At 38.9% G+C, this 26,908-nt stretch overlaps 1 protein-coding gene and 1 long non-coding RNA gene across 15 annotated transcripts in view; one reads left to right on the forward strand and one right to left on the reverse strand.

The window, feature by feature from the left end:
- The window catches only part of LAMA2 (laminin subunit alpha 2), a 477,311-nt gene that overhangs the window by 28,373 nt on the left and 422,030 nt on the right, over positions 1-26,908 (reverse strand). For 10 of the 13 annotated variants that reach the window (XM_039528772.1, XM_039528762.1, XM_039528768.1 and 7 more), the window contains 8 exons: positions 25,906-26,039; positions 18,975-19,134; positions 12,634-12,758; positions 10,739-10,901; positions 8,812-8,956; positions 7,523-7,661; positions 5,741-5,752; positions 3,069-3,189 (listed from right to left, as the gene is read on the reverse strand). In XM_039528772.1, the coding sequence (XP_039384706.1) occupies positions 3,069-3,189; positions 5,741-5,752; positions 7,523-7,661; positions 8,812-8,956; positions 10,739-10,901; positions 12,634-12,758; positions 18,975-19,134; positions 25,906-26,039 (999 nt within the window). The remainder of the gene's footprint in view (positions 1-3,068; positions 3,190-5,740; positions 5,753-7,522; positions 7,662-8,811; positions 8,957-10,738; positions 10,902-12,633; positions 12,759-18,974; positions 19,135-25,905; positions 26,040-26,908) is intronic. The other 3 variants (XM_039528773.1, XM_039528764.1, XM_039528761.1) reach the window with 1 other exon arrangement.
- LOC120400338 lies at positions 6,254-18,184 on the forward strand. 2 transcript variants are annotated; one of them, XR_005595746.1, is made up of 4 exons: positions 6,254-6,397; positions 7,901-8,019; positions 16,630-16,692; positions 17,623-18,184. It is a non-coding gene; the product is annotated as an uncharacterized LOC120400338 (long non-coding RNA). The 2 variants fall into 2 exon arrangements; XR_005595745.1 differs by having other exon boundaries at positions 17,627-18,184.

Below are 26,908 nucleotides of genomic sequence, written 5' to 3' on the forward strand. Positions count from 1 at the left end.
TGTCAGTAGAGTGGAGTTGCCCTCAGACAGAGATGTAGTAGATTGTGCCAGATGAGAGAGGCAGACAGACATCTGCAATATTTTTCTTTGAAATTCCAGGGCATTTAACTAGCTGAGTGTTATTTCAAGACTCATATTTTCCTTTCTTTTATTATCCTATCCCATTCCTTTATTTAGTATCGTCCTTTTATTGTAAAATTTACAATAAAACCCAAAATTTGTGAGATTCAAAAGACTTTGTGTAATTCTGTTTGATTTTATTTTAACTTTGTCACAGACCTCTGCTCTTTCTAGGTCTGGCTTGGGGCAGAATGAAGCAACAAAATACCACAAAAAAGGCTGATTTTGTGGTATTTCTGGCTTGGTCAAAACTAGAACTACTGTTCTAGGGAGATTTCTAACTTGATTTGGAGACCAAAGAGGTTTGGATGAAGTAGGACAAACTCTAAATTATTCAGATTTATTGGATTCTTATCTGAACTGAATGTTCAGTTCATCCATCAAGTAACAAAATTATCCTTAGCTATAGAAGAAGTGCAAGCTATTCATTAGGAGAAAAGAAATTTCTCTAAATATTGGATAAATTCTGTGTCATTCCTTCAAGTCAGAGGCTCTTCCTATGTCTGGAGAATGAAGATATTATCCTACTCCCAATTCTGGGATCTGATTCTTTTTCTGCTTCATATACATTAAAAGCCTTTTCATTTAATTAGAAGCAACAACAATTAAAAATAAATATCTATATTTAATGTGCTAAACAAATTACATTACATTATTAGAGATAACAATTATATTACTAGAGAATTACACATAATATGTCTAATAGTTCAGTGGAGGGCTATTAAAAATAAATGACTTTTTATATAGCACTGACTGGCATTTGTCTGCATGTCTGTCACATGTAAAAATTAGAATATATTTGTATTCACATTTGAAATCTTGATGACTTTGTGGCCTATGTCTCAGGTGGGAATAACCCTGCAAGACAAATTCTCCTCCAAACCTGAACCAACCTGAAACCATGATGATGGGTTTGGATTTTAATGGAATCTGTGAACCTGAGACCTTGTCCACAAAAGCTGAACATCCTAAGTGGGTTCTGTGGCCTTGTGAGGTTTCTATGATATTCAGTTTCCACAGAAACTGCCCCCACAAGTGAACCTAGTGGATGGTGGGGAGGCATAGTGAGCTGGGTTTGTGGCCAGTCCCTGCAAACAGATTGTGCAAGGTTTGGTTCATGAAGCCCTCATCAGCTGACTTCTATAGGGTCCATTCATTCCTAGTTTCAAACACCTACAACTCCCTGGTACCACACAAGAGCAGGAATGGGATTCAAGATATCTGAATTTTATTCCTAGTTCTGCCACAGTCTTTTGAGTGACTGTGAGTAAGGGTATGTCTATGTGGCTGTCATAAACAGTTAGTTAAGGGTTAAGGTTTTTGTCTACCTGTAAAGGGTTAACAAGCAGTACCTGTGGACACCTGACCAGAGGACCAATGAGGGACAAAATATTTTCAAATCCCTGTGGAGGGAAGTTTTTTTTTCCTGTTCTTTGTTTTTTAGAGAGTCTCTCTTGGGAATTAAGAGAGTCCAGACATCTTAATCAAGTCCTCCCAGGTTTCTGCAATAAATTCTTCTATTCAAGCTAGTGAGTATTAGCAAGGAACTAATATTCTTATACTTTTATTTCTGTATTTGCAATTCTGTGTTTTGCTATAGAATTTCTTTAATTTGGTACTGTTATTGCTTTTACTGAGAAAGAAAGGAGGGGGAATTCTCTCCAGAGATTGATAAGTTTAGACCCTGTATATTGTTCCATCTTGGTTACAGAGACAGTGACTTTCTTTTAATTCTTTAATAAATTCTTTTCTGTTAAGGACTTGGTTGATCCTTCCTTGGGTGGATTCTCAGGGAAGGAGGAGGGGGAGGCATCCCTCTGTAGTTAAATCCCAGTATCTCTCCAAGGAAAAGGGAGCGGGGAGGAAGCAGGGAGAATGGTTTATTTCTCCTGGGTGTAAGAACTCCATGGATTTGGGGCTCTTGGGATCCCCAAGGATTTTGGGGAAGGACTGTGTCCCAATCCACGTACCTGATTGGGTGGTGGCAGCTTTTACTAGATCTAAACTAGGATTTTAGTTTAGAGATAAATTCATGCAGGTCCCCATATTGGAACCCAACAGCTCTAAGTGGGGGTGAGACCTATGACAGTGGCTATTAAAAACCATCAGCTGGCTCATGTCAGCTGACTCGGGTTTGCTGAGATGGGGCTAATGGGCTGTTGAACTGAGGTGTAAACATTCAGGCTGAGGCTGGGCTCTGGGACCCCATGAGGGGGACAGTCCCAGTGCTAGGGCTCCAGCCCGAGTCCAAAAGTCTATACCACAACTAAACTGCCCCTCAGTCTGAGCCTAAGTCAACTGACACAGGCCAGCCACTGGGTTTTGAACTGCAGTGTAGACATACCCATAGTCTTTATAACTCTTCAATACCTCAGTCTCCTCATCTACAGTAAAGGGATAACAATACTTACCTTACAGTACTGTTACAATTCTCAATTAATGAATGCTTCTAAAGGACTCTGAGACACTCAAATAGAAAGCGCTTCAGAAGTGCTATGTAATACTGGTATATTATTAAATCCTGGTAGGGTTACTCAACCCTTCTTTTTTTCTGAGACAGAAACAATTATTTTTATGTAGCTTACTGTACGAGTCCTTTGTGTAGGACTGTGCATTAATGGGTTGTCACCTAGAGGTAGCTGAATTTCAATTATCCTCAATCTATGGTACGTACTGTATTTTGTAAAGTGCTTTAGGATCCTTTATAATGAAAGATGCTATAAACAGTAACTAATACCTAGTTGGCCTAACTCTATTCTTGTTAAAATCAATAGTAAAGCTCCCGTTGTCTTCAGTAGGTTGGGGCAAACGTAGGCCAATGCTAAGTGGTTTTGAAAATCCCACCCTATGCATGCAGTATGTGATTGCTATCTTGCATTGTTCGCAAAAACAGAATATATTTTTCTTCACCCTTTTACCCAAAGTAAATACATGACAGACTAACCAACCTCCAGTGTGCATCCTTTGGTTATGCCTACAAAATCAGGGCTGCTCAGTATATTATATGGTGTTCGTGAAATTTCAATATCTTTGAGGCAGCCTGCATATTTCTTTAAGTTCACTTCAGGCCTGTAAAAAAATAAAATTAAAAACATAGCGCTCATCATGTGAGTTAACATGCAACATGTTTTCTATGCCCACTAAAGAGACTTTGTCAATCAGACCCACACACTCATGCATTCGTATGCACAAAGATACTCTACTGAATTTTTTTTAAGGCCCAGGCACACGTCTGAATGGGTGAGCATTGTGTGCGCACACACAAAGTACATCCTGCTTTCCATCACCCATCAGCACACAGTATAGTCTGGCTACCATCATCCATAGGGGTGTAAAAGGATGTTCTTCTCACTCATCCCCCAACAAGAACAGTCTTTGGCTTTACTCCCCTCCCTTTTTTTTTTTTTTAAAAGGAGCGCTGTTACCTTGGACATTTAAATGCAATAAACTATGAAATAAGTAGGTAGCTGTCCTCCAGGCAAAGCCGAAAGATGCAGGCTGGAAATCATAACAACAGGGAAAGACCTTGACTGGAAGACAAATGTTTCTTCCATATATACATTAGATCTTGATGGAAGAGGGACTTTTGTAACTTGAAGAAGTTTAGGATGAAACATTTGCTAAAAACTGCAAGAATATTTCATTCCGAGTCTTGGATTTTTCTGACTAAAATAGCTTTCTTGTTCTGAGAAGCCATTATGCTCTCATAGGCTGAGATTCATTCCTTACGTATCCCCAATTTTTTCCAAATACCATTCTATAAAAGCCATAGTATTATTTCAGCCTTTCCCAGCCAGTTAATTCTGTCCCCCACAAAACACTTGGGTTTTGATCTAGATCCTCACTATACAGCCAAGTCATGAAAGGTATCCTAATGTAATTGCAAAATTCCTGTCCTATGGTTTGCATAGTCTTTCAGTGCCAGGAGAAATGACAAAAACGCTGAGCATTCCACCATAACTACCATGTTAGTGTGGAAGTAATTCAGAGACCTCAGTTCTAAGGGCACTAAATCAAGCCCCAGGACTCATGGCCAAGTCTGCCCTTTATTATAGTCATTAGCCACCAATCTAGCAAGGATGAACTGCTCCATAATCCCCAGTTTGGCTGAAACTGCACCCCCCAGCTATTCAAGCCATGGAGACTAAATCCAAAAGGAGCAGCAGTACCTATAGCTAATTCACTGATACTGTAGTTAATTCACCTGGAGTGAAGAATTCACTAATAATTCATGTTATTACAGTCTTTGGAGATGACAAACAAACATTTACTGGGACATGGGGACAACCTGACCAACCAAACAAAAGAAAAAATGTTTTTAGAAAATAACAAGGAACTATAACTGGGCATTAAATTCAGAATCCTGGAAAAAACTATTTAGTATGATTTTCAAGGCCATTAATTACAAAATAACTTGATATAAACAGATCATTTCAAATACATATTTTTTTAATTGAAAGCCATTCTTTGCATTATAGCCATCTCAGGAAGCACAGCACAGATTCTGACAATTTTGCATCCTTTATCTAAATTAGACTAAACCTCTGGTTTACTAAAATAATCCACTCTGCTTTATTCAGTTATAGTCAGCCTTTCATTTCTGATTCTTTACATCCCATCGATGCCTCTTTAGAAATTTACCTTTACAGCAGCAGAGCTGTTTTACAATCTCATTGCCAGCAATTATTTTCAGTTGCCCAAACACCACCAGATTATACAAATACCCACATGCATGTCTCTGCCATCCAAACAGCAATTCCACATTCCCACCCTTTTTCACTGACATCTCCAATTTCAGACTCCTAACTAGAGTTATGTGAACTTTACCTCTATTATGAAAGTTTAACTCTGCTTTCATGCTGGGGCTTCAGTGAAACAAGGTCAAAGTTCATCTAGACATTTTCTGAGATTCACAATAGTTTTTGAAAACCTGGGCTGAATTTCAGGAGAACCTGAGTATGGTTTCCCTGAAGTAAGGTGGCTTCTAGGGAAACATGTATGGCTTTGTTCTAATCATTGGGGTTTGTTAATTTGGGGATTGCGTGTTTCTGACTCAAAACCAGGTATTAACTTGGAGGTTTGGGCAAAATTGAATTCACACCTGAAAAGTCAAAGCAAAATTCCAGAACACAAACCCACCCAAACTGAAACAAACATGCACAAAAGGTGTCACAACCCCAAACTGGCAAGTTTCACACAGATCTGCTGCTAACCTTCCTGCCATTTTTAGGAATTAAATCATTGCCTTGGAGAACAGCACTTCTAGTCCCTGAACTTGTTGAGCCACTAAATTGCCCTATGGTAGGCAGAAATCACCTGTACCTAGCTTTCTTTAACTAGGATCTTGATCGAATTAAAAAACAACAACAAAACAACAGTAGACAAGCAGCTATGTGAAGAGGCGAGAAAGGTTTTTTGGTATGTGTGTGCACAGCGTGCAACAAGAGAGTGTTAAGCACTTAGGAGCAGCTTTGCCTATTGCAGCAGGAACAACTTGCTCAATTAACAGCCCCAGCGGAACAGCTGGTGTAAATGCTACCCATAGCTCCTGCACTGCCACCTGAACCAAGCTGCACTTACTCAACGCATGCAAGTCATGCAGATATTTAATTATTTTTACCTTGCTTTCATACTAGGATAAAAGAGAGGGAAAAAACAAGTTTATTTTTAATTACATTCATTGTAGAAAATGATATTCATTATCAAGATTCAGAACATTTCAGACTGAAATAGATCTAGATCTCCCAGTGAAAACAAATGCTGGTTGGTGAGATTCTTTTAATATAAATAAATATACAACAGGCCTTAATAGGCTAGCACAATTAACAGTGTTATTCCCCTCCACACATTCTCCCGTAAAATGTCATATAGATCAGTAAATTATTTTATTGTATGTTGCTACAATTAGTCATCAGTAAAATAAAATCATAAAAGTAACTGGCAGGAGATGGTTCTGGGACTGATACAGCCTGGCATTTATAAAGTCACAGGTATCTCAATGTCCGCTGCTTGCAGCAGCTCAAATGATCTTTATCTTTGATAGCAATTTACTGTAACATGCATCTTGCACCAGGTCACAACTGATGAATCACAGCTGCAGGCACAATGGTTCCCACAGTTTCAAATAGCTAGGGTGTTCTTGGTTTCCTAAGCAACCATAAAGGATATGCCTAGGAGTAATTTCTTCACATAATTTGGCACACACCAGTGTGACTTCAAAATTACATAATCCAATGTGAGACTTCATGAGGGAAACAGCTTGGTTTTTTATTACAAGGTAAACTGATATCAGAGGTACTGTAAATTAAATGTAATAAATTAACAAATATGCCTGTTCTCCCTTTGGTTGTGAAACAGCCCACTAAACTACAGCTATGCTTCCCGGTGCACAAGGTGACTTTATGACTGTCATTATGAAATGTAAATGAAGTTGACACAGATTAATAGGCTTGTTTTTGCTATAGTTCATCTGCTCATTGTAGCTCAGATTTTTTGTGTTGCAGAAATTGCTGAGCATTCATTGAACCTCAACAAGATTTGTCAGATTATTTAAAAGCCCCCAGTTAAATCCCAGCATCTCATATCCCATTTCTTAAATACTTAAGTATAGTGAAAAGAACATGCAATATATTTTATACATAATGAAATTTACTGTGGAGGATTTTTTCCTGAGTAAGCAGTTCAGGATTGGACTCAGAAAAAATAAAATACAATGAAATTAACCACATTTCATTGCATTTAAATATACTGCATGATATTTTAAATCTATTCAATATAAATTCTTGAGCCCAAGGAATTTTATCTTAATGAAGAGTTCAAGAATGGAACTTCTGTCTTCAAATAAATTTTAAAATATGTACAACATGCCATAAATTTTATGTAACACATATTGAAAGTATAGTAGGAAATGATCCTGCAAAGACTTATGCAATCATTTAATGTTAAGCAAATGAGTAGTTTCTGACTTTAGTGAGATACTGATGTTTGTAAAGTTAAACATGTACTTAAGTCATTGCAGGACTTGGGCTTTATTCTGATCTATAGGTTCCGAGCTGCAAATTCCATGCTTATAGGAAGCAAAGAAATGTATGGAGAAAGAGAAGCTCAGTTACATCATTATGGTTCCATACACAGCATCAGGAACCTTTACTGTAGTATAATCGCAGCTCACTGTGTATTTCAAATGGAGCAGTAAAAGAATTCAATCCATCTTAAGGTGTGAGCTGGCACTTACAGAGGAAATATCACTCAAGAGTATCAATGTCAGGTACCTTTGATCCTGCATTGGGAATGGAATTCACAATTCTCTTGGCAAGTAAACTTGAGGAGAAATAGGTACATATAATAAACTTACATTATCTGCTCTCCCAATAGGCAAAGATATTATTTTAAGTCCAATTACCTCAGGTTTCTGAGAGTTGGCAATCCACCAAAATATATTTTCTCATCAGCTTTCAAGTTGAGACCAAAATGGCTTCCTGTAGAAGATGTTGCTATGATCTCTTCCTGATTGGTGTCTATGTCTACAATTGATACATTGGCTGGAAAAGATTAAGAAGTTGAAAATCAGACATGAACAATATATTACCCTGTGGTAAAAAACAGAATGAACATTTTTTTTTGGAGGAAGTGGGGTAGTAACTTGCAGGTCAGATACTGGATTTCCAAATCATAAATTAGCTGTGTGGAAGAAAAAAACATTTTTCTCTGTTGCCATAACAATCTGAAAAATGCCATAGTAATCTTGTATACTTTATTTTCAAATATGTTCTATCCCCAGCCCTAACTGGTTTGTCTTCAGTGTCAGTACTTTATTCAGTGAAGAGTTCAGGACAAGATCAAGAATGGGGAGATCATTTCACATCTACTTCGCTGGTTTGAATCCAATGCAGGACAGAAGTAAGCAAAAGCTTTTACCATACGATAGTTGCTGAGTGTCATAAGAGTCTCAATTCAAGTCCTATTGGACATATACTTACCTCACAAAACAAACCCCATCTCACACACAATTGCTAGGATTCTCAACCAAGGTGAAACACAGAATGGATATGGAAGCTAAATTCCCCTCTCACCCTTGTAGTTCCTGCTTAGCTTTAGCTTTTGTACAAGTAGTGGTTAAAGAATCTATGGCACTATTTGAAAATATGCTTAGTTTCCACAGTCCGGGTTCCAATGTCATGACACTGTGCAAGATGTTACTGAATATATAATAGGTGCTGTGTTTATTTACATAATTATTGCACTACCAGTATTTAACTCATTACTTTTTAAAGCACTTTGGGATACACAGAGTATGAAAAGCATTGTAAAGCCTAAAACCAATTTCTACTCTAACAGAAACCACATAGATTTGTTTTATGAACTTTAAACAACATCAGGGAACTGCATGAAGAAAACATTTTTCACTCAAATGCATTTTAGAATGTAATTTAGCCAGCTGTTACGCAGAATTATGCCTGAAAATTAAGCTACCGGTTTCAAAAGAAAATCATAAAAGACCTGGTTGACACTGTAATCAGTCATTTCTAACCTAAGCCACCTGCAACCTAAGCAAAATAAGTTGCTAAATCACTTTCTTATAGAACTTTCTAATCCAGCAATATTGTATGTCATCTTCCCTGTGATTAGATGGTTAGCTGTGCTGGATAGGGTAATTAGAGCACTTCTGATGTTATCACTGTAGGAACTCACCTTGTTTTTGAATTCTTGAGAGGGTGAACGATTTCCATTTCCCATCATTATGGTTTTGGTTGCCAACAGCAGAAGTTGTACCTGAACCTAGATCGTAGCTGACTTTTATATGCCCATCACTGAGCTCTACGCTCATGAAATCTTTCTGTTAATGAGACAGATTAGACACATTGTTTAGACACACTGGAAGACTGGTTCCTGTTCTCTGTGATAAGCAATATTTAACATGAAACAATTGTTTATTTTCTGAGTGACAATGTACAGGGGTTTTATTTAAGTTGTTAAACTCCTCAGATATTTATTGTGCCTAACTTCAAGTACACTGAAAAGTACTGTCAAAGAGTTGGTTTTTTTTACTTCCTACCTTCTTATGCAGGTCACTGGCTAAAGTGGTGGGTGATTTCCTTCTAGTCAGTGATCTACCCCAAATGGAACTGGGTAGTTCAGTTTGCTATAATTCCTATCAACCACTGGTGCTGATATTTAAATACCCTGAATTTGCAGCATTGGTGGCTGACTGGACCTGTGGTACAATAAACTACAATATCCAGGGCAAACAAAGGGTGGTAGGATGCTGGGGGGAACAATTACTAGCTCACGAGGGAGCCAGAGACCAGGCTAATGGGGAAGGTAGGACTTGAGAAATGGGGAACTACTAATCCAGCGGCATGAGCCCATCAGAGAAGTTTTAATTTGAGTTGTTGTTTCTCTCATGGCTGCTCCTATCAAACCTAGTGTGAGACCACATTTTAATAGAGAAATGATTTCATGGACTACTTGTGTTCCCATTGTATGTCCCACCCACCTTCCTACTCACAACTGCAAAACATCCCTAGAGCAACTACCACAGTTGCTTACATGAAAAAGTAATCTTATGAAAACAACGTATTTTTGGCTCTCTTTTAATGCAGTTCAGTGATGGAAATAGGCCAGCACAATGTGATCAGCCAATGGCACATGCCCACCAGTAAGTGTTTTGCAAAGGTTCAAGAAACACAGTTTTGAAAGCTCTTGTACTGAAGATCACAACCCATGTTAGAAGGATAATTTGGGCTGGATTCTGTTCTCAGTTAGGATGTTGTAAATTTGGAGCAGCCATACTGGAATTCACTCGAGCTACTCCAGATTTAATTTACACTCTCAGTGTAAATGAGATCAGGTTCTGGCCAGCTGTCTTTAGGAATAACCTCGTCCTGCTGTCCACAGACCCTTGACAATACAGACAAATGAATAAGTTAAACAACCTTAATAAACAAATGTCTGAAATTATCCATTTCAGCTGTAGTGTGAGAACATTAACTAATATTTTTAAATAAATGCCAGCATCACATTCTGTTGGCTGCTCCATACATAGTTTCCCTATCCTGCTGCTCACACTGGGCACAAACTACTACTCTTAATTTGCATACAAAGTATTCTGTACTCAGTCCTTTCTTGTGCCTATCCATTTCCCATCCGCTATATTTTCAGCCACAAAACATTAACTATAACGGGAGGGGGGGGAGGGGGGAAAGAAGGAGAGAAATCAAAGAATTCTGCTAATTTGAACATTTCTAAATTTGAAGTAAAATCTTGGCCCCACTAAAGTAATTGACTCTATGAGGCCAGAATTGCACCCTTGACATTTTCCTCACATGAACACACACCACCGCTGCCCCCCATCCCTCACATCCAAACAGAAGAAGCTAATGGGTTTTATGGCTTGTGAGTTGTGGACTCTGAAATGATTTGTATATGATAATATTCAAGCGTGCTAAGCAGACTACACAATTCACAAGCCATAAAACCTACTAGCTTCAGTACTGAAGTGATAATCAGTATTGTAACAGCACATTTGTTTTTTAATTTCCATTTCTCCTTTTGAGTAACAGGTATTCAGTTATTTTAAAGATAGCAAGAAACATGATGAGAAGTTTTTATTTTTTACCAAGTCATGTGTAGCAAGGTACATCAGCAGAGCACTGGAAGAGAAGGTCTTGAACTTGAACATGACCATAGAAACATTGGGGTTCCAGCGGACTGGGCGGCTCACCAAAGCATAACCGTCTCCATCAAATTGAACAGTTCCCTCACTGTCTGGCACCTGTGGGCTATCAAAGAAAGAAATTCTTCATATTCCAACCAGTTTTTTCCAGCTGCTTTGAGGCAAAAGGGAACCACAGGAATCTGAGGGAAGCCAAATTTTATACAAACATGTTTTCTGACACCTGAACCTTTAAACTCAGTCCACGTGATGTGGAAAGTAGTCTAGGAGAAAGATAGGGGACATGTCTGCCTGGTATATTTCATGGTCCATATAATTTCATCTTGTATCTTTTATTGTGAAAAGATTCATGACAGCATTATGTAATCTCTCATATTATTATTAAGTGATATTAGAAGGTGTCACATTGACAGCCCTGGAGACTGAAGTCCTCTATTTATTCACAGATGACATACAGCACAAGAACAGCAGTGTCAATCTCCTCACACTGTTCTGCCACAGTGCTTTAACTCTGTTAATGTCAGAGACCACAGGTCTTGAGCCCTGGGCCATGGACTTTTCAGAGCTAGTGAGCTCCAACCTGCCACCCAGTGACTTGCTAAATGTTGCCAGACTAGGAGCTGAACTCTGACCAAGGACCCCAGTCTTGGAATCTGATTGCTTGGCCTCCTGGTTAGTTCACAGCTTCTATATAAACCATGCACTGGCACAGGCAGCTGTCTGTGAAACTGGGTTCCCTCTGCTTCAGATTGTTTCCCCAAGATACCTACTTCTACTGCCCGCTGCTGATCTTCTTGTAACCTGACCCTGCCTACCTCCTGACATCTGATTCTTGGTTTGGCCTGTCTTGGACTCTGATCTCCTGGTATTGGACTCGGCCTGACCCCCAACAGCTGCTCCAAACACTAGGTTAGACCGCCCACACCATGGTCGTGACAGTTAAGAAGAGACCATGTATCAGGTAGAAGATAGTTCAATTTCCCTTGCCATTCAAAGAGTGGCTTCTCTTCTGAGACTTCCAACAAGAGACACAATTAATGTCAACTTACTATGGTGGTGATTTTTGTGATGTGGATTCTTGCCCACTCTTGTCAGACAGACAACCAGTGGCTTTTGGCCACTACTAAGTTCATCTAGATTTGAACCAGTTATCTAGAGGCAAAGAACTGGCATGCACAGGTCTTCATGAAATGCTTCATTATGTATGCTGTTCCCCCATTTTTACATGTAAAAAAGGACATTAGATTTAGATTTCTAACTCCCACATAGCCATGTTTTTAATGGCAAGTTGCTCTCAAGTATATTTTCCAGAAGAGCAATTTTATGTGATTAATTCGAGGTTCGTATTGTAAGTTTGCACTTGCCTACACATTTCTAAGCCCCAACACTCTTTTTCATTCCGTCTCTTGATTTCCAATCAAGCAGTCCAGGATTATCACCAATGTGTCTGAGAAATGAGATTTACTCTGTATTGGCCTAATCCAAAGCCCAATAAGGTCAACAGGAGATTTTCCACAACTTCAATATTTTTGGAGCAAGATTTTACTATGCTCAGATCATGGAACTCTCTCCCCATTAGTCTTAACTCTACTGAAGGTATCGCTAACCTCCTTCATGAAATGGGGGACACACACTCCCTCTTGGCATTATTATAATCTAATTTTTAATATTCCTTTTAATTCATTGATTTATGTGCAGTAGACCATATTGTACTTGCTTACTTACAGGGGTGTGGCTGGTGTAGATATTCCTATTTTACTCTACAACAGAATGGGGCATGTTCACAGACAGGTTCATAAAGGGTGAGGAACATAAAAAGAAGCCAGTCCATTACCAACCTGATAGCACATCCTTTGCAGTCACCCTTTGTGTCCCTGAAATTCCACAGTCCTATGGGCTTGCTGTCCAAGTAAGTTTCACCCATGCAGCCAGTGAAGGTAGTGACTCTTACAGCATCTGATTTCTGCAAACAGGAAAGTACGGAACTTGTTAGAATGCAGCTTGAAGTGATCTGCTATCTTCAAAGCATAATTGTGTAATGGATACAGCAAATACTGGAAGAAACTGGGGATTTTTAATGAAATATCATTCTCACTCCACAAATTCTTTTTTTAAATAAGTGGCAGGGCATAGATGAGCTAGTGTGGGAGGGTAGTAGGGCTGGAGAGGCAAGATATGTGAGATTAGGGAAAAGGTCTGGGCACAGTAATTCTTGGTTCTCTTCCTGATCCCACTGCCCCACCTGCCTCCCCAGGTATTCATGATAATTATTACCCTTCCACCTATGGAAGACTCTCTTCAGAGTTTATCAGTGTTTTTCCTTTACAGATCATGGTAGGGACTGTGTAATCTCCTCCACAATATGGTAAATGTGTTGTTTCCACATTATATTCTGTCCTTGAAAGCCAGGAAAGTAAAGACTGGAAACAAACCAAGTTAGCATAATGAGCATCACTAACCCACTTGGCTAAACCTGGGGAAACAATCATTTAATTTTGGAATTTTAAAAAAATACTCATAACAAAGCAAAATTAAACCCTGAAATATCAAAAGCCTACTAGGCTAAGATAGGCTAACACAAAATGCTTGGGGTCCTGCTCATTTTATTTAACCGAAATTAACATGAGACTATATTCAGCTAATAAATGACAGAGCACAGAAATCTCATCTCAGTTCATTCTTCTAAAATATCTACCAGTAATTTCATTTGAAGTTTTGCTTCAGTATGAGCGGATTTAAAATCTATGCATTTAGGAATTTGAGACATACAAGCTCCTGCTGCTTTCTATGAAGCAGTTATCAATATTAAGAATATTAATCTGCAAGAACATGGAGAAGAACATCTTGAAAACTTTCAAGGAAGAGTCTGATTTGAAAGTCTAGATGTGCTGGTGATATTTCCTGGGGTAATCATAAATGTTTTAATGATCAACAAGTATGAATTTACTGTTACTTATGAGAACTTCATGATGTCTAAGTAAGACAAATGTTTTAAAACTGAAAAGGAACATTTTATAAACATTGCAGGGCAGGCAAGTGATATGAAAGAAGCCGAGACACACAAACAACAAGGGATTTTGTGTTATATCCTGGGCCAAATCTGTGACTCTGTCTGATCACCCAGATTGAGACCCAGTGAAATGAAACATGAGATTTGTGAGCAAGAAAGAGCCTTTTAAAGTATCATCGATCTTGATGAATGTCCACATAGTTTCAGTTTTTTATACAAGCTGCTATATGAAAAGCTATAAGTTTTTGCAGGACTTCATTTTGTCTAATTAACAACTAAGCTTACTTTCAGAGGAAGTTGCAAAGTTGTTATCGCCACGTTGGTCCCAGGATATTAGAGAGACGAGGTGGGTGAGCTAATATCTTTCAGTGGACCAACTTCTATTGGTGAGAGAGACAAGCTGTTGAGCTTAAACAGAGCCATTCTTCGGATCTCACCAACAGAAATTATCCAATAAAAGATATTACCTCCCCCACCTTGTCTCTCTTATAGAGGAAAATCAAGGTTACAGTATTCTCCTTTATTCACAGACTTTGTTAGAATATAGTACAGTCACTGAAAATGTTGTCTTTTCTGACTCTTAAATATAACCTCAAAAACCAGCAGTCATGCCAGACTACTGCTCTTGACCCTGGTTGCCAGGTGAAGGGTTGATTTCAAGATAGCCCCACTACCAAGGGAAGAAATTAGATCTATTAAAAAACCTTTGCAAAATCTCATCCTGGGTAGGACTCTGTCTCAGTCTGAGTGACTTTGGGGTTTCCACTTCTATGCCTCATGCTGATGAATGCCTGGGACGTTAGAATCCCCAGTTCAGATAGCAAATGCTTTAAGTTAAGTGCTAAATTGCTTCCACGGCACATCTGCCTTATCCCAACCTTCCTAACTTGGAAAAAACCAAACCAAACAATAGCACTTATTTTTCAATTGTATTTTCAGATTTGAACCCTGCTGAGGGCCAGAACTTTTTAATCTCTCGTCTCATCATCTTCAAGATCCCCTTAACCTCTTTCCCCTCTGGGATCCTACTTTAGATTTTTAACCCTTTCTTTAGTTTTTATATGGTACATAGTTTATAATGCATCATTTGCAAGTTATTCTGGTTAACTGTTTTGTGGAGCGAACACATTAAATACGTTAGGGAAGGAAATAATATATATATGACAAGTTAAACTAGTTATGATATCAATAAAGTTTGATATGTTATAGCAATTATTAAATATTGTATGCAGTTGGAATATTGGGTAACAGCAGATATCCTAGTTAAGTGACAGTAGCATACTCTCAAGATACTACTCAGTACAGTGAGATCAATAGTTTCCATTAAAAAGTCATGATTGATCAAATAGATATCGGTCTCTTAGATTTATACCTTTTAAATAATCTTTTCTATAAAGAAACACAGCTGACATTTTACAGCATTGCTGCAGAATTTAATACCAAGTACAAACATTATTTAATTAAATGAACTCCTCTTGCATTGGCAGCCTTTGGCCAGTGCTAGTGATTTTGCTTCTACAAGCTCTATCGGATAGCACAGCTGCAGTGAAGACTGTGGCAGCTTTTCCACAACAGCCTTCTGATTCTCCAGACTTTAAAACCTAGACATCAACTTTTGTTTCAAGCTGGAACATAAGTCAAAGGCTCAGTCTGGGAGTATATTTTCCTCTCCAGATTTATGCTCAAAAATATACGTGCAGACATTTTAAAATGGTAGAGCTGTACAAATAAAAACAAACTAGTGTGAGTGCTTGACTCACTTGTGTTTTGATAACACAAAAGCAAAATCTGAAATGAACTAAAACCATAGACAGAACTTTAGTTTTTAGTTTTGTGCTGCAGCTTTGAGTGCTGTGGTGTACCACTCTTGGCCGACAGGCCAAATATGCTGGCTGAGGGGCTTCTTGAAGTCTGTTGATGGCTTTTCAGTTCTGGCAGAATGTAAACATTGGATTTGTTTTAAATTAAACTTCTAGGTCCAATTCAGGAAAGCACCACTCATTTAAACATGCTGAAATCCCCATCTAAGTCCCTAGGACTTAAGTTAATGCATAGGGAAAGACTTAAGCACGGACATGATTAAATGCTTATCTGAACCAGGGTCCTAGCCCTTGTGATCTGACCCAGATGTGCTGCTGTTTAATTGTGTTTGTAGCCAGATTGACACAATGGGTCAAATTTACTATTGGTACAGACAGAAGCAGTTCTACGGACTTTAATTTAGTTGTGTCTAATTGGGGGTTTGATGATTATGACTATGTCTCTGAAAATTGAGTACTGTCTCCATGCATCTCAATGAAGTATATACTCTGAAGCCTAATGATGAGCATTGGCATCACAACATTATTAAATATGTTATTGCTGAGCATTATAGCAGAAATATCTAGCTATGATGTTTATCCATCGTGGCCAAACACCATAGAAAATAGATACTAGAGAAAAAGCCATATTAGGTGTCTGATGTACCACCTGTAGCCTCTGGACACTCACTCTCTCTCCCTGAAGGAGCAGAATATAGAGAAGAAAGATAGTGAGTTGCTGTGCTAAATAGCCAGATAGATTTGGCAGGGGTTCAGCAGCTGGTAATTGTGGAAGGTTCAATACTCTCTGCAAGTTTGAAGCCTCCTCTGGACTCTTAGTAGCTGGCAGAATATTATTATTGGGTGTTTGCTGCAGGGATTCTTGTTTGTGGCTCACCGGGGAAGCTTAAATCTTTCTTTTCAGCTGCTGGGAAAGCAAGCTAGAGCCACCATTTGCAGCTGCTAGGGAAGCCTGGGGAGAGAGGGTAGCAAAGGCTGTTGTTTGTCACTATATTTTTTTTCAGACATCTTCAGTGGAATTGCCTTTCCTATTTTCTGATATGAAAACAAATGATAAAGAACTTACGGTGAGTTATTTTTTCCACTTAATGATTCAAGAAGAAGCTTCAAGATTTATTAGATCAACAGCTCAGAAAACTTTCAAAGAAGAATAAAGTTTGCATGTTGTTTGCAGAGCCATTTTAGGTAAAGCAGAAGGAGTTTAAATCAAAGTTCAGCCAATAAGGATTGACTTACAATTCTCCAATCCAAATCTCTTAAAATATTTTTTCTGAATTTCTACAAATGCTTGTCAAATGTCTGATATTCAGAGTTATGTTAAACAGCTGCTATTTATGCAAGCCTACAACATGCACTTACAGCACTCTATACATAAAAAACAATAGCAATTAGCTGCATATTTTAGAATTAGGACTTCAGAAAACAGAACTTCCATCCCATGAGCAATTCTGATATTTCAACATTTGCTTTCATCCCAAAAAGTTGAAATATTAAAAATTTTAGTGAAACAAAGTTCTGAAAATTTGTAGTTTGGAAATGTCTAAATAAAAAAAATCTCAACATTTTTGACAGAAATTAAATATTTTGTTTTTAGACATTGACATTTTTGCCATTTCAAAATGTAAAAATATATTTGAAACTAAACATTATTTCAAGTTTTCCTGGAAATTGGAAAATTTCATTGAATGACTTTTTCCTGCAAAACATTATTTCACAAAAAATGTATACTTCTTAATTTAATTAATACTTCTTTTAATACTTATTTTGTTAGGAAATTTTTACTGTAGAAAAATTTCAACCATCTCTAGTCAGAATAAATCTCACTTCCATTTATATCTAAGTTAAGTGCAGCCCTTGGATTCCTGGTAACTTACCAATGCAACCCAGGTGCTGCAAATATTGTGCACCACCTTCTATTGTAGGCAAAAAAATAACTTCTTACAGCTCTCATGATATTAATCTCTCTCTTCCTGATCCCTATCCTGAATCCCTTGGAGCTAGAGGCACTAAGGATACAGAGGAGCACCCACAGGATAAGACTAGGAGGAGGAGCCAACAGAAAGAAGAATGGAAGATGTCTCAGACACACTGAGAAAATGTCAGCAGCTGGAAGAAGAGGGGTTCTAGAAAAGATTAGGCGGAACATACCAGTGTCCAAATGAGAGAAAGATAAAGCAAAAAGCAGATTAGCATACAGAAAGGAAAAAGAAGAGACTTGGTGGAAAGAACATAAATTCGTAGAATGAATACACCCTGTTATGGGGCTAGTATTGTTTTAGGAGCTTAGCTTGTGTGTGTGTTTGTACAGCACCTAGCACAACAGGGCCTAACTTGGTGGCAGTGTTTAGGTGATGGGGTGTACCAACCCCATACAGGGCTGAAAGGGTTGAGAGCCTGTAGGCACAATCATCCTCACCCCACTACACCTGGTATCAAGCCAGAAGGAAGGAGTTAAAAGGGCTGAACATGGCTCAGTTAAGGACTGACCTGGAGCTCTCACTCAGTAGAGAAGACTCGCTAGAGTCAGAGAGCTGAGCTGGGCTGCTGGCAGACAGAAGGTAGATAGGTCTGCAGCAGGGAGCCCAGGGCAGTTGAAAAAGAAAGCAGCAGGACATGAGTCCACTCTGGATTCTGTACACTGGTGGAGGGGTGGGCAGGGAGTAGAAAGACTCCTACAGATTCAGGGATTGCCCTGTGAGGGAGTGGAGAAAACCCTTCTGCAGCAGAACCAGCTGGCTAACAGAAAGTTCTAAAAAGCTCCGCGGAGAGGAGGCTTACCAAAAACAGAGCGATACATGAGAGCCCAGGAAAAGGCTAAGGCAAAGGAAAATGTAGGAAGTGGTCTAGGGAGGTCTGTGCAGTCAGGCACTGACTGCCTATTCAAGGGTCCCTTGACCAGAACCCAGTAAAATGGGATGGCCTAGATTCCACTACCAGCCCACGGAGAAAGGTGTGGCTGAAATTCCCTAAGAATGGGTAAGGACTATTGAAACCCCCTGACACCAGGGGTAAGGACTAGTGAGTCTGGAGTCTGACTGAAGATCCAATGTGAAGTTGACCAACTATTATTTGTGCGACTAATGGTCTACCCTGAATGGGGTGGGCCCAGATGCAGGGCCAAGTCGCAAGAAGCAGCAGACTATCACTGAGACAAAATGGCTTTTGGCAGGGGACACAAAAGGAGAAAAGTCTGCCATGGCATGGTCAGTCACTAGGGAACCCGTGCTGGCCAGAGAGTCACATGCTTTCACTACAATAAATATGCATTCATTAATTATAATAGCAGGCACTGCCCATGTAAATAACCAAAGCAAAGGATTAATGCACCAAGAGTGAGGAAGTACATTACCTTAATTTTATCAGTTAGACCGCCAACAAACAACACAGCATTTGCATCTACATCCAGAATAGTATAACCAGGTGGAGCGACTGCACTGAAGGTACTTGGCATGATGGTTGCTTTGGGACCTTCCAGAGCTTGTACTGAAATTGTGCCATTTCTTCCAGTCCTTGGAATTGGACCAAAGCAAATAAATAAGTAAATAAATCTGCTGTTAAACCACAACAAATAAAGCCTTATATTTTCCAGACATCTTTGACAAATGACACGCACTACTGGTCCGTTTGTAACCTGGTATTATTCAGTTTTTAATACAAATCAATAGAGGTTTCTTAGCTCTCATATACCTGTGCAAGTGCCAAATCTGATCACATAACAGATATTTCTTCTCACCTCAGTATCCTCAGTGCATAAATTCACTATATGCATGCATTACATGGTGCATTCACCCACTAAAATAGTAATTATCAAAAGTGAAGATTCTCTATGACCAAAATAGTACAGTGTAATTGTATCTTGACAACAAATGAAGTAGGCTATGATTCAAATTCCTTTCTGAACTTCATATGGGGTATTTGATTAATTTTATTCCTCTGAAGTGGATGATCATATAACAAAACCCTTTAATTTATTTCATTGTAATGCAGGAGACCTGCATCCTCCACAAAGGAGCTCCCTGGTTTTTTATTATACTCAGGCACAAGCCCATTATGTTTAAAATGGCTGCCTTGTTGTGTTTAAAATTGTCTTTTTATATTTTATAATATGATTTGCCGCTTTGTGAACAGTTTATTCAGTGTTTTCTGTTTCTGTATTCACAGTAGAAAATAAATGCAGTATCTCAGATATTGGTGTGGTAACTCTTGGCCAATACTTATAACTTAATGGAAACCACTTTATGAACCTTTGCACGATAAGGTATGAACTCCCCCACAGACTATTAGCCTTATGGAAAGGTTATTTCAAAGGAAAGGTTAGTTTCCTATTAATTTGCAACAATGTCTCAATACTGGACCTAAAGTATGACCGTTGGGATTTTACCTTTGACCTTGAACTGTCACATGTGAACACCTCCTACATTATTAAGAGGGTTTTTTCATGCCAAAATCGTTGGAAAGGTAAATCCCCTGGTTTTACAATTAGATCTTGGATCTCACATATGATCTATGTCGTGATAATGTGGGCATTCTTAATATGGGCATATCATTATGCAATCCTAATAGACTGAAATATGAATTCATGGGGTTATATGGAACATATTTAACTTACGTTATCTGTGATTAATAGGGAAACATACTGCGTTTACTACAACTTGTCTTTTTCTTCTATAACAGTCCACACATTTCACCCACTGCTGCTTACTTCCTATATCTGTCAAGAATTGCTACCTAGCTAATTGAATAATGTTTAGCTATTCATCTTCTGTATCTTTGTGGGCTACCCCATTGTATTCTAAAAAATAATTCCCTAACTGTTTGCAAGCAAAGCTAAATGACCTTTTCTCAGAAACCAGAACTGATATTTGCATTTCCAATACAAGGGAGTTTCTGGATAGACAGATGTAATAAGATTACATTTCACCTAAAGCCTTCCCAGGTAGCATTTCTAGATTGAAAAATAGCCACTGGTCTCACCCCTTTATCATGTCTCAGCTGGCAAATCAAAACTTTACTTTGGTTTTACAAAGCATGATAAAATTGTCTGGATTTAAACATATAAAATCAATTTTTTCTCATTAAAAGAAAAGAAAAGATGTCTGTGAGTACTGAAGTAAGCAGTAAACCTAAGAGTTACCACTTAGAAAGAACTTGTCATTAGCACTATCTGATATTTTACTTCAGGACCACATCCAAAGTAAAGCAATGAAGCTTGTACATAACTTTAAGTACACAAGTAGTCCCATTCAAGTCAGTGGAACTACTCTTGTGTTTAAAATTACACATGAGTTTAGGCACTCTACTGAATCAAGGTTTTGGAGAGGGGTGAGGAAAGAGAGCAAGACTCCTGTAAATATATAAATCTCATTTCCATTGAAACTCTGAATTTTATTATCTAAAAAATGTATAGACCTTTGGCTTATATACCTAAAAGGGTAGAAATAGTCAGTACAGGAACTGGTGAAAGCCACTCATATTTGGAGGCCACTGAAAGATGTTTGGTGCTTTCAAATGCTAATGTACTAAAATCAATATTCAGTAAAACCAGAGTAAAAGACCAAATTCAATACATCTGAAATCACTGAACAGAATATGGTACACATTTTTAAGAGCTCTCACATGTCAAACAGCATAGGGGATCTTTGATCTCCAACTAGAATAAAGTGCTAACAACAGATCCTCTTCCTTAAATAACTCTTTCTCTCATTTGAGAAGGGCTAGTGACAGGGCCACCCAAAGGATTCAGGGGGCCTGGGGTCTTCGGCGGCGGGAGGCCCCCTGCTTCGGCGGTAATTCAGCAGTGGGGGGGGGGTCCTTCTGCTCCGGGACCCACCGCCGAATTGCCACCGAAGATCCGGCACTTCGACGGCGGGTCCCGGGGGCCCGGGCCCCACGAGAGTTTTCTGGGTCCCCCAGAGTGAGTGAAAGACCCCGCTCCAGGGGCCCCGAAAAACTCTTGTGGGGGCCCCTGCAGGGCCCGGGGCCTGGGGCAAATTGCCCCACTTGCTCCCCCCTCTGGGCGGCCCTGGCTAGTGAGCTTTAAAGGAAGAACAGTTGACTAACTTGTCAGGATAAGAGACATTAATAGGATTTGAATGGTATTTCTGAGTGACAGCTGGGTTCCTACGAGATACTTGGCAGACTGGGGAACATGTACCAGCACCTTGGTAACTGACAATCTGAAAAATGCGCACTGCACTATTCATAAACACTTACTACTTAAGAGATGCATGGAGCAAGTGGGCTTCACCTTGCACTATCCATCAACATCTGAATAACTTTTGTAGCACCGCATATAAATACTTGCTCTTTGACCCACTTGAGATGGGAGTTACAAGGAGCAAAGTGGGCTGGCAGTAAAGTTTATGTGCCTAAAATAAACCTCTCTTTCTACAGCTGTTCTTCCCCAAGGGAAGAGTATTCAAAACCGAAAGTTAAGGTTCCCCTTACTGGAAAAGACATAGTTTCAACGTTCTCCGCAAGATTTCTAAGGAATAATAATGAGGTGGTATCTAAATAGTATTTGAGTAAAACAAGAATTAGACTAGGCCTGATTCAAAACCCAGTGAAGTCACTGGGAATCTTTTCATTGACTCTGTTGGGCTTTGGATCAAGTCTTTATTGTATTTGATTGTGTCACAGAATTGACTGCTTTGTGTATTGATACCTTGTTTAATATGATTCTCATACAGTAAAACTTTATGTAAATTTCCTTTCTTTTCAGTGTTTTCATTGATCAGGATTTTTATCCCAATTAGTTTTTACCTTTACAAGTAAATAACATACTCACAATATACATAACAGTCCCTGCACTAGGGAATACCAATGGGATAACATAAGTTGTAGTGTAATTACTTGCAACAATATTAAGTGTTCAAGGTGATACACACACACAGATACATACTGTATATGTGTATGTACATACTGTATGTATATTTATATATAGACATACTTTAAACATATAAACATAGAAAAGTCCTTCTAGACTGTAATTAAAAAAATACTCTACAAAACATATGCAATCATTACTGTACCCATCTAACAGATCGGGAAACTGTGACTCAGAAGTTAAGCGAATTATCCAAGCTAGAATCTGCCTCAGTCCTCTGCTCTAACCACTAGACCATGCTGCCTCAAAATGAGAGAAAGAATATCCCCTCCCCACTCTGCTGAGTGAACTTGAACAATTCAGTCATCTTTGCATGTCAGTTTCTGCTCCTTTTTAAAATGTGTTGGGATCCCTGTATGAGAGGTGCTGGATAATTCTAAAATTGCAATATGATCATTTGTATATGTACGTATCTGTGCATATACACACACCTACAGAGCTGCTTTCATGGAAGAGGGGGTTATGGCTGATAGGAGTGGGATATAAATACCTTCCCCCATCCCCCAGTGGTCTGCTCCTTCAACTGAGCAGTCTCTTCCAGTTGCTCTTTTGTTCAGGTGACACCCACCTAGACGCTTCCTAGAGACCCAAGGCTGTGTGTGTGTGTACTATCTTCTTCCTCTCTGTTCCCTGGACAAAGTCCCAAAGCTTCAGAGGTTGCAGGGAGCCCATTAGGGGAGCGAGTATCCCCACCACTGGATATATTGTTAGTGGTGTCAGGTAAATTCAGAAGTATGCAGCTGAATCTGGCCAAAATGTAAAGACAGAAGGTGAGAAAGTGAAATTGGTGCAATTGGTCTGAGACCTTTACCAAGGGAGGCAAGAATGCTAGTGATACAATAATGATGCAAATTAAAGGTCTTCACTGTGTGCTTCCTCAATTCTGCTTTAAGAATTCAAAACCAGTCCTGAGTTCTTCATCTTGATCCTAAAAATCCAACTAGTGTCTCCATAATCTAATCCTTCTAAACACTGCTCCAGTCCTCAGATTTGTGCTACTGAACTTGCTTCCCTTGCTGATTTAGCAGTTTGTTCCAGTTGCTTTAGATCTAATGCCCTATATATCACGAACTACAGCTTAATAGGCAATGTGCATTTCTAGGATGTCTATATCATGTCCTGACTCCATTTTCTGCTGAAATAGTTTTCCTGTAAATGAAAGTCCTGTACTACTGTGACATGCAGCTATTTCAGTATGTGTAGTATGAACTCAGACTGCACTAACCTGATGAAGATCTTGCATATCCCAATTTGTGTTTTCCCAGCTATAAGATTTAATTGAGCCAGCATTTGGACACTCTGCTGTAATTTTATTTAGCTCTCTGCTTTGAATGGCTTATTCGGTGATTTCATTAAATTGTTTAAATTGAACATCATTTTCCTCTTCTGAAAGCTATGGACATAATAGAAATTAAAACTCCTATTTTTAATTCTTGTCTCATTTGATGACTATTTTATCTTTTGTGCGTCTAACACTATGTAAAATTAACATATTATGATGGGACAAGATTTATTCAAATTAGGATTCATGCTCTTTATTTGATTTCATTTGATCTGATATTACATAAATTATAGGGGTTTGTTCATCACTAGCAAAAAAAGGACATCATATACATAGTACACACATGTAGCATGGTTTACTATTGAAATATTACAGTTCCCTTTGCAAGTGCTGACGTGATATTCTTTATGCATGAAATATAGTGTTCCTTATGTTAAATGCAGTAATGTTACCCACTTACCAAAGCAAAAATTATAAAGATTTTAATAGTGCCTATGCTATGGTAAATACATAGTATGCACAGAAATTCAAACACATCTAGTTTTTTTTAAACTAACCTATTTTTTTTGCCTTAATTGCCGTACCAGATGGTATGCACTTCAGGGAAATACCAATATAGTGCGTCCAAATATATGGATCAGGAAGCCAACATAATTTTCAGCTATTAATTTATCTAAACTTTTAAAATTAAAAACATTCAAAGCTTGCTTTTTTTCAAAATATGTAAAAAATCTGTGTTGTTTAAATGGACCAAAATATTTTTAATGTTGATTTCTCATAAACCACATCTTTTCAAATGTTTTCAGCATGAAGGGGCGTTGTGCCTATTAGGTTGGCATGTTGAGTAAGAATCAATGTACTGGGATTTGACAGGCCATCCATTCCCAATACCGCATCAAACCAAGAGGTTTTGAAAAGACACAATTCATTGAAAGCCAGAGAGAAAAATATAGTTTTCAGTTTGAGTGCAAGAATAGCTTTTAACTTTTAAACATTTTAAAAATGATTCTGTGCTAATGAGTAACTTTTTAAACATTATTATCAATATTTATTTGTATTATAGTAGTGCCCACAGTACAGTGTACACACACACATGAAGAGACAGACCCTGACATGAAGTACTTACACTCTGATAAGCAAACAGACAAAAAATAGGGGAGTGGAACAGCACATAAACTGCATTTTTTAGATAATCGATCCCAAAATTCTTGTCTACCAACCCACAGTTATTTGGCTAAATTCTTGTAGGCCTCGTGGTAGAAGTGTGTCATAAGAACAGGGGCAGCTCTAGGCATTTTGCCGCCCCAAGCACTGCAGGCAGCCTGCGGGAGGTCCCCGGTCCTGCGAATTCGGCGGCAGCCTGCGGGAGGTCCGCCAAAGCCGTGGACCCTCCGCAGGCATGCCGCCGAAGGCAACCTGCCTGCCGCCCTCGCGGCGACCGGCAGAGCGCCCCCCGTGGCTTGCCGCCCCAAGCACGCGCTTGGTGTGCTGGTGCCTGGAGCTGCCCCTGCATAAGAAGAAGTTTAGAGGCGCGAGTTTGTCTTACAGATGCATTGAGGAAAGGTGTTCCCAGCACAAAGAGGAATTTGAGAGAAGTGGAAATGGGGGTAAGACTGGCATCACTGACAGAATAGGGGGCTGGGGGCTCCCACATAAAATACAAGAGTGGCTGAGGAAGGAGGGGCAAATATGTGAAGGATCTTAAAGAGATGACAAGAGGCTATAACATGAGGAGTAAAAAAAGGGGAGCTTTTAGTAGTTGGATTTTGTGTGGACTGAAGGAGGAAGGGCAAAGAAGTACATGGATAAAAGATTATGGACATTAAACATGCATAATATATTTCAATAGCAGTCAGAGAGACACACTGTAACACATTTATAATCTCTTTGGTTACAAACTCTCTGATAACGGACTATTGGACACAGATTCAAAAATCCATTAAACTGGATTATATTTATCATCATCAAAGGTACTTCTTTTTTAAAACTACTGTTACAAATGCTGTATTTAAGAATGTGACTCTGAAGAGAGTGGACCTGACAGATTGCTTGCTCAGTTTCATCATTTTTGGGGGGTAAGAACTAAAGCTTGCAAATTAATTGAATACTTGCCTAGAGGCTTCAATCCGGTACCAAAATGCATCATCAATGGTCAGATCTGGATACTCAACTCGTCCAACGCCAGATCCAACATCCCACAAGAAGTTCACCTTGCCTTTACGCATCTCTATGGCCAAGAAGTCAGTCTAAGACACAAAAAACAATCTATGGGATAAGGAATCAAATACTTGGATTAGAACAATCCCTGTAAATCCCTACCCCTTCAAGCTTCTTAAGATCATTAGTAACCTAATGGGCCTTGAGCTTCTTGTTTGCTTATATTTACCTGCCCCTGGAAATTTCCACTCTTGCATCCGACGAAGTGGGCATTCACCCACGAAAGCTCATGCTGCAAAACGTCTGTTAGTCTATAAGGTGCCACAGGATTCTTTGCTGCTTTTACAGAACCAGACTAACACGGCTACCTCTCTGATACATAACAAAATGTATACAATAACTCCCATGAGAGACCTAAGTTCAGACCTCCACCTCTTAGCCTCAGGTTCCCATCTTGTCAAGTGATGTGTGTCCACACAATGCTGGATCATTGACTGTCTCTCAAGTTGTTAACTGAAATACTATACAAACATTAATTTGGCCGGCAATCCTACAATGGAAAATGCAAGTGTTTTATAGGTTAATACACACTGCCATCCTAAATCTTCATTTATAGTAGGAAAATAACGCATAGCTCAGGATGTTAGGAAAAGAACACTTTTTCCATTATTGAATTATTATTGATGTTTCTAGAAGCCTGTCTGCTGGAGGGCTCACGGAAAACGGAATCTTTTATCACTACACATTCCTGAAGTTATAGTCTTGACTTGAAGTCATATTAAGCAGGATCTTTGACAGATTTAAAATGATTATCTACTTCATTTCCAAGGGAAAATACATGAGAAACAAACCAAAAGTCACCCCCATCATACGGCAGTTCTTACAGTTTTAATGCAGTTCATATAGGAGTCACAGATTTGATTCCTAGCTAGAAACAAAATATTTGCCACCTATGTTA

Source organism: Mauremys reevesii, linkage group 3, assembly GCF_016161935.1.
Source record: "Mauremys reevesii isolate NIE-2019 linkage group 3, ASM1616193v1, whole genome shotgun sequence".
Classification (NCBI taxonomy): domain Eukaryota; kingdom Metazoa; phylum Chordata; order Testudines; family Geoemydidae; genus Mauremys; species Mauremys reevesii.